This window comes from Tachysurus fulvidraco, chromosome 7 (genome assembly GCF_022655615.1).
Source record: "Tachysurus fulvidraco isolate hzauxx_2018 chromosome 7, HZAU_PFXX_2.0, whole genome shotgun sequence".
Lineage (NCBI taxonomy): Eukaryota > Metazoa > Chordata > Actinopteri > Siluriformes > Bagridae > Tachysurus > Tachysurus fulvidraco.
Window position 1 is genome coordinate 29,617,004 of NC_062524.1, and position 8,647 is coordinate 29,625,650.

Genomic DNA, 8,647 nt, shown 5'->3' on the forward strand with positions numbered 1-8,647 from the left:
GTCAGACACATGCTCAGTTAGCTGAGTGCAAAAGATGAGTAGTTAACTGTAAGGGGTTACAGAACATCTAAAGCAGGATTCAGAATTTTAGAAATGCAGGATGAGGTCATGGATCTAAAATCAAGACTCACACATCAGTATAAAACCTGTCATTCCCATTTTCATAGTCACTCTCCTGTCATAGCCCTTATACCTACAGAGCCTGCTTGTCTGATGATATCAAAGGTAGGCTAAGGACAATCAATGGCTATTTCCATGTTCTACTTTTGTTTAAATAAGCAGACTCATACCCTATGCAAATAGGTTTTCCACACTGTAAATTCCTGCCATTCTTTCATCTCTGTGGATGCTCAAGAAAAGTTTGCATAAGAAATCAGAAATTTCAAGTGTGCACGCCCAAGCCAAGACTTATACAAAGTCAGACGCTGACAGCAAAGATCAGAAACAAAAAGAAGCAACAGACTTGAAATCTTCCGTTCACAGGTATGAGAACTCATCATTTAAAAATCTCATTTTGGTTATTCGCTAGTTTTTAACCTGCTTACAGTTTAATCATGTGCTTATATTATAAGAAAGATCTACAGCGATTAGGAGTGTTGTAAAAAAATAAGAATTGGGGGGTGCAAATTTCCCACTGGCACCTTTAAAAGTATTAATGGTACATGTTAAAAACTGTAAGCAGCAGATGACATTAATTACTAAAGGAAAGTTTTTTGTTTTGTTTTTTACAATAACTGTGCTGTGTACTCGAGTTATATTATTAATACGTAGTTGTACTTTAAATATATACTTTATATTATATGTCACTCTTAATTTTATATTGCTGGCAAATTAAGACACACATATTTATGTAAAAAATATTTAAACTTTTTAAGAGCTAATTATTCAGTTTTCTGTTTCTTAACTGCATTAATAACATAATTAAACTGCAAACCTGTTGTTTTTTTTTTTTTTTTACTCCCACAGGTACAGTACTTGTCCATCATGAAGCTAAATCTTTTACTTTTGTGTCTCATCGGTGAGTTGATTTTCATCAAAAGTTATCATATTTCTAATTCTGATATTAAAACAAATAAGACCATAAAGCCTATTTCAACACACACATATACTACCTTTCAGCTTAAAATGGTCTTCTAAATTGTGATTCATTTAAAAAAAAATATTTAAAATAAGATAAATTTTTCACAATAAAATAATTTGAATGTAATACAAAAAAATATTTGCTGAATTGCCACGAATGAAAAGACATTTGTCCTTGCTGAGATATGTTAGCAGGGCTATTTTGATGATTATATATAAATATGTATGTATGTATGTATGTATGTATGTATGTATGTATGTATGTATGTATATACCTGTCTATAGCAGCAGCGACATGGATTTATCATTTTTGTCTATTCTCTGCTCATCCTGTTTAAAAATGGGAAATGTCTGTAGGGAAGTGTAGAGCATCATTGTGACGCAAGCGCTCTGTCTGAATAAAATAATACACTACTGCCAACAGGTATTGTGCCAATCACCCTGTCCAGTGTCCCTCACGCGTACCATCTGATCCAGACACCAATGACCCATTCAGGGGCACAGAATTACTGCAGAACTGTATATAATGACCTGGATGCAATCGAAAGTGTAAATGACTGGTTAAGAATAGCAGCAGAAGCACTGAGACATTTTATGATTTTTCCTGCCTGGATCGGACTGTATAACAACGTCGACGACTGGCTTTGGTCTTATACTGACCTCCCACTGAAGAATACAACCCTGATCAACTGGCAATCTGAGCCTGCGAGTGGGTTTGCAAAATGTGCTGCAATTCAATGGACTGGATACTGGGTGGATCTTCCGTGCACAGATCTGAAACCATTTATCTGCTACGATTGTGAGTAACAATTATTTACATTTCCTTTGTTTCAAATGCTTTACATTTCCTTTGTTGACTAGATTTGCAACAATTTATTAAATTAAATTTAGGATTTAAGCTAGTTTATTAAAATTGCCCAGGTGCAGTACTACGCTTGGGACACCTAAGGTGTAACTTTACCTTCTTATTAACATTATTATTAACATCAACAGTATTTAAGTATTTTTCACTCTCATGGATGTTTTTCTTTAAGACATTAATATAAATGTCTAAATGTAACTGTTTATGGCAGTTTGGCAGTTTATAGTACTGTAGGTCTCATGTGACCGGCTATGATATAGCTGTCTATTTGTTAATCTGGGAAGTGTAAAAATGTTGAGCAGAAATGTTCAGTTTTTGTTTATTTATATTGTCATTTATACATATTGTCATATAAGTAATCTTTTTTTATTATTATTACTATTTCACAGCTAGAATCATTGGTGGGGGCAGATTCATCTCCTATCCCCTTCCTCTTCTGAACTGGTTTGGAGCTCAGGCTTTCTGCAGAACATTTCACACTGATTTGGCCAGTGCAACCAACTCAATGGACAACAACGCTTTAAAGAACAAAGTGATAATCTTTACAAGTTTTTGGTTTGGCCTGTATAGGGGCACTTGGACTTGGATAGATGGGACCAAAGCTTCAAACATTCCATGGGCGCTTTTCCAGCCAGATAATCTATTTGGCACACAGAATTGCGGAGTGTTCGCTCTCGGACTGATCAGTGACGAAACCTGCACCAATCAATATGCTTTCTATTGTCACTCCAGTGAGTACTTTGTAATTGCTTTTGCTAATACAAAAAATATTTATCAGGAAAAGCAGTACCATCGTTATGACTTTAGCTTTCCATCACCTAGTTCACGGCACAAAATGAACAACAGGAAAAAGGAGATTTCTGTTGTTTTATTTCTCAAATGTGTCACACAAATAAGCTTGATGCAGTATAGATTGAACTTTATTATAAATAATAAATATACATTTACATTTACAGCTTTTAGCAGACGTTCTTTTCCAGAGCAACATAAAGTGCTTTCAAGTGTCTATCATTGAATATTAACTCTGGTTCACTAGGTTACAGACTTAAGATTCTATGATTCTAAAACACTGATCAAATTATTATTATTATTATTTTGTCTTCATCATACATTTTGTCATAATGAGGATGAGGTTCCCCTTTGAGTCTGGTTCCTCTCAAGGTTTCTTCCTTTACCATCTGGGAGTTTTTCCTCCCCACAGTCACCTGAGTCACCTCAGACTTGCTCATTGGGGATTAATACATACACATTTAAATATATCTAATATTAATCTTGTATTTTGTATTATATTAATCTTGATATTATTCTTTATATTAACCTTTTCTTTTATGTTTATGTTCCGTAAAGCTGCTTTGAGACAATGTCAATTGTTAAAAGCACTATACAAATAAACTTGAATTAAATTTAATATTACATCATCTATTGTAATATGATTAAAATAAACCTGTACTTTTAAAATGATGAATGTGTGTGTGTGTGTGTGTGTGTGTGTGTGTGTGTGTGTGTGTGTGTGTGTGTGTGTGTGTGTGTGTGTGTGTGTGTGTGTGTGCTCGCTCCAAAGCTCCACCAGTGAAGCATCAGCAGATAGTGAGGCTGCAGGTGAAGACTGATGGGAGTGTGTTAGATCAGTCATCCATTTTGGAGAAGGTGAGTCTCACAGTACATTATCCATAACAAATATATAATAATAATAATAATAATAATAATAATAATAATAATAATAATAATAATAATAATAATAATGAGACTGCAGGCTTTTATTATGAAGTGTCTTCTCACTAAGGCACATACTAAGGCACTACCACTACTGAGATTTACTACTCAGGAATTTGATGATGAAGAGAAAAAAAAGAAAACTTTGTTATTGTATCACTAAATACTATAACTGTTATGAGAGCCATGAAGGCTCCCTCTGCTGGCCTGCAGAGGATTTGCTGCAGCAGAGGGAGCCCTCATGGCTCTTATAACAATAACAACACAAATACTAATCTAAACAAAAATAATAATACTGCTCAAAAAATCCTAATTGTTCACTGAATATAGAATTACAATATTCTGTCTAATAGAAATCTGTTTTTTTCAGGTGAAACAGAAGATGAAAGAAAATGGCATGGCAATGGAGAACATCACAGTTAACTGGAGGTTGCAATCAGATGGAAACATATTCAACAAGGAAAATAAAGATGGTCTGTAATGACTAAATGCTCACTCTCTAACATAACCTTTACTCTAAAAATATAATAATGTCAAACAAATCTAAATGAAGCTAGAAAATTTAGTTCAGTGTAACTGGTTATGATTGTGTAATTGCTTTATTTGAATAGATTTAATTATAACTACATTATTGTGTCGTGATGTTTTTGTAGGTCGATAGATAATTTATATATATATTCTGGAAGAGGGACCTGTACATTCTGAGAACGAATGCAGTAAATATCATTAAATAAAATAAAATTACATTTTATGTCACTTTTTAATAATAGGTGCTAAAATGATTCATTCATTCATTCATTCATTCATTCATTCATTCATTTTCTACCACTTAATGTTATTATTTATTTGTAGCTGGTTATGTCAATAAATAAAAAATCTGTCAACTGAGCATTGTTTCAAGAGTGATTCGATTAATTTACTTAGGAAATGTTATCATTTCTGTGTGTGGTGAAATCACATCTGTATCATTTCAATGCTTTATGTGCAATACACACTTTAATTACATGTTGGGAGCAGAACACAAACCAAGAACTGGTTGGTCAAAAATTGTGCTACAGTCGTTTCTTTCTTTATTTTTTATTGTTGGAAATTAATGAATTATTTAATATTTGCACCCAGTAACTGTCACCCTTTCACCTGGTCTCTGCTATGAAAATATATAAGACTCTCACTTCATACTTCATAGCTCACAGATAAACTGTAATATATGATCATTTTCTAATAGGAACAGTTCATAAATTACTGAAATTTCTTTGGTACAGTTTTGTCATAGAGCAAATATTCATTTCCACATGAAAAAAACATCCAAAAAACTTAAGGAGATGGTATTTAATTAATATTCAGATGATACTGTTCATAGTTTTTATTACATTAACTAACTAAAAAACTACAAATCAGTTGTATAATCAGACTTACCATCAGCACCAGTTTTACACAATATTTACACCAGTTTTACACAATATTGTTTTCACCAGTTTTACAAAATATTTAATTAATTGCACAACACTGCAGACGCAAAGCTGAATGTGTGTATACAATTCTGTGGATTTGTATTACGTGTAGATGAGAAAACACTAAAAACTGTGTTTTTTCAGTGCATTGTACAGAAAAAACACAGTGTTTAGGGTTGTCTCATAATAATATGCTGATTATCTAAAATTTAATGAGGGAGAGTTTTTCTTAGTTAACGTTATTGAATCTTTACAGCTAACACATGAGATCCCCAAGTTTGTTTCATAACTGTACTATAATGCTCCTAGTTACAAATTCACCAAAAGTTATACAGTTAAAATAATTGTATTATACTTTATATATTTTACTTTATATGTAGTATTTTTATTAATTTTAAACTTTAGTTTAGTTTAGTATGAATTATTTTGTTTATTTTTATTTATATTTTTCATATTTTTCTTATTTATAATTTATAATAATAATAATAATAATAATAATAAGAAGAAGAAGAAGAAGAAGAAGAAGAAGAAGAAGAAGAAGAAGAAGAGGAGGAGGAATATATGTATTTCTTTTATTCTCTCTCTTCTGTTTCCATACTTCTGTAAAGCTGTTTTGAGAAAATGGGAAATTGTTAAAAGCGCCATAAAAATGAAGTTCGGATAAAGCGGTAGAAAATGAATGAATGAATGAATGAATTACAATAACTGCTTACAGCGTGATTGTGTGACGTCATTTCCGCGCGATGGTAAGTGACGTAAGTGAAGGACCTTCGCTGACCAATCAGAGCGCCCGAAATATTCAAATAAGTTCCTTAATTGTTAATGTTAAACTAAAACAATAATAATTTATCATTCTCGATTAAAGCATGTGAAAAACAAAAACAAACCCGTAAACAAAAGGAGACACTATTAGTGCTAACATTATTAAATACATATTAATGTCCACATTACCAGAGACAGCTGTGGACTAGCGGTTAGCTTTCTGACAGGAAAACTCAACATAATATAACTATAAATCAATACATTTTAGTTCAGTGTTTCTCTCATCAAACTGTTCCATATTAAGTAGAAGATTTGTTATAATTTTTTATGATGCTGTTAAATGTAAACTTTTAAAAATGTGTAAAATCTTCTAGCTCTTTCTAGTCACATGCTGTGTAACCGGAAACAAAAAAAATATGACACTAGTGTTAGTGAGAAGGTAAAAAAACATGTCCAAACTCAGGGATCACAAACAAACAATTTATCAACAGCATGAATGTGGCAGTAATATACTGAAAGAGTTTTTTAAGGGGAAATTGGACTTTTATGCAATGGCCAAGTCAAACTGAAGGGAAATGCCTCAAGAACAAGCAGGAACTGAAGATAGTTGCAGTAGAGGCCTGGCAGAGCATCACCAGGGATGAAACCCAGTGTCTGGTGATGTCTATGTGTTCCAGACTTCAGGCTGTAATTGACTGTAACCTGTATTCCGCTGTATTCCTACACCGTTCACTTGATTTGGATGTAAATGCCCTCAAATTAAAGCTGACAGTCTACAATTAAAGCACAACTTGTTCGTTTCACTCCAAATCCATTGTGGTGGTATATAGAGCCAAAAATGTTAGAATTGTGTCAGTGTCCCAATATTTATGGACCTGACAGTATATGGAATGTATAGGGGATAAAATGCCCTATATATAACATATAGGGGTTATATAAAGGGGTGTATATATAGGGGAATGTATGGAGAAATATATATATATATTTGGGAACATATAGGGATATATAGGGGAATATCTCCTTCTAATACTCCTGACACTTTTCTTCACCTACTCCAACACACCTGTACTCACCTCTTCACCTCGGAAATTTCCACACTTTTCCAAACTTTTGCACCTTCTTGACCTCAGACTCCTGTAACCTTACTGTTCTTCTTCCCTCCCTCTCATTCATACACATGTATTCTGTCTTACTTTAACCAACTTTCATTCATTTTTGTGTGTCTTCAGTAATTATAATATCAAACTTCTTTAAGGGAATTAAGTTTTGGACTGGACTCCCATTCAGATTTAGCAAGTTATGTTAACTTTATTATCCCCGAGGGGCAATTTGTTTTACAGCGACCGGAATCCATACAATCCCAAACACACAACAACACAGTATAGAGGGAAATAAAAAATAAATTATTAAGTATTTATTATTAAGTATTTATATAAACCCAATAGCAACTGGTACAAAATAATCTATTTGTCCTGCAATGCGGTAAAGAATATCTACGTGAAGAAGGTAACAACATAAAAAGATTCTCTAAGGGATGGCTGGAATCTCTTAACATTAATTGGGCCTCTCAGAGTCCTTGCTTTATGCAAACTGTTTAAATCAATCAGGTTACTTCGACAATCTTACCACACACTTTATCAATACCCTGAAGTCTATTTCTATTTTTCAGATTAAGGGATCCATACCAACACACAAATGTAAAAGTAATAACTGACTCAATAAAACAAGAATAAAACATCTTCATAAAAGTGCTATCCACTTTACAACCACCGAGTTTCCGTAAATAATACATACGCTGGTGAACTTTTTTACAAACAGCATCCACATGAGCCCCAAAAGTCAAATTATCATCTATTATAGTACCAAGATATTTAAAATTATGTACAATCTCAACAGCATGATCATTAACAACCCCAGGATAGATGGCTCTACGATTCTTCCCAAAATCTACAATCATCTCTTTAGTTTTTAATGCATTAATGTCCAAAAAGGACAGTTTACACCAATCAATAAAATCTACCAATACAGAACCGTGAACAGGATCATCATTATCAAGGAGGGAAACGATCACTGAATGATCAGCAAACTTAATGATATGGCGCCTCTCAAGTTGCATACAACACTCATTAGTACAGTATAAAGCACAAATAAAAGAGGTGAAAGAACACACACACACACCCTTGTGGTGACCCAGTAGAGGGAAAAAAGTACATCAGAAAAAACACTGTTCACCTTCACACACTGAGACCTATTGGTTAAGAGATCCATCAGCCAATGTATCAATCCAAAATCAATATTATGAACACTCTTTAACCTTCCAACTCGGATATGAGGTTGGATACAATTAAAGGCTGATGAAAAATCAATAAAAACCAAACGTGCAAATGTTTTTGCACCCTCATGGTGTGCCAAAATCATGTTTAATAGAGCACGTATCGCATCATCAACACCCCTGCCTGACCTATAGGCAAACTGAAGCGGATCTAGATTTGCCTGTACCATGGTCAAAAGTGTGTCCTTCACAATCCTCTCAAATGTTTTCATTATACGAGAAGTAAGTGCTACTGGCCTGTACTCATTTAACAGGTACGATAATAGACTCTTTCCAAAGACAGGGAACCTTATGGAGACTCAATGACATTTTACAAATAAAACAAAAAATATCTGCAAGTTGTTCTGCACAATTCCTAAGAATATGGCCCCAATACCATCCAGGCCAGGACTTTTCCTCTCTCTTACACCTCGAAAAAATTTTAAAACCATATCCTTGTCAACATTT

The 8,647-nt window shown here is 33.5% G+C and overlaps 1 protein-coding gene across 1 annotated transcript; it reads left to right on the forward strand.

The window, feature by feature from the left end:
- Positions 1-431: 431 nt before the first annotated feature.
- Positions 432-4,136, forward strand: LOC113643923. Its single transcript, XM_027148371.2, has 6 exons — positions 432-483; positions 967-1,018; positions 1,505-1,879; positions 2,332-2,673; positions 3,504-3,589; positions 4,026-4,136. Exons 2-6 carry the CDS (start codon positions 985-987, stop codon positions 4,134-4,136), a joined length of 948 nt encoding a protein of 315 aa, XP_027004172.2. The 5' UTR covers positions 432-483; positions 967-984.
- The last annotated feature ends 4,511 nt before the right edge of the window (positions 4,137-8,647 follow it).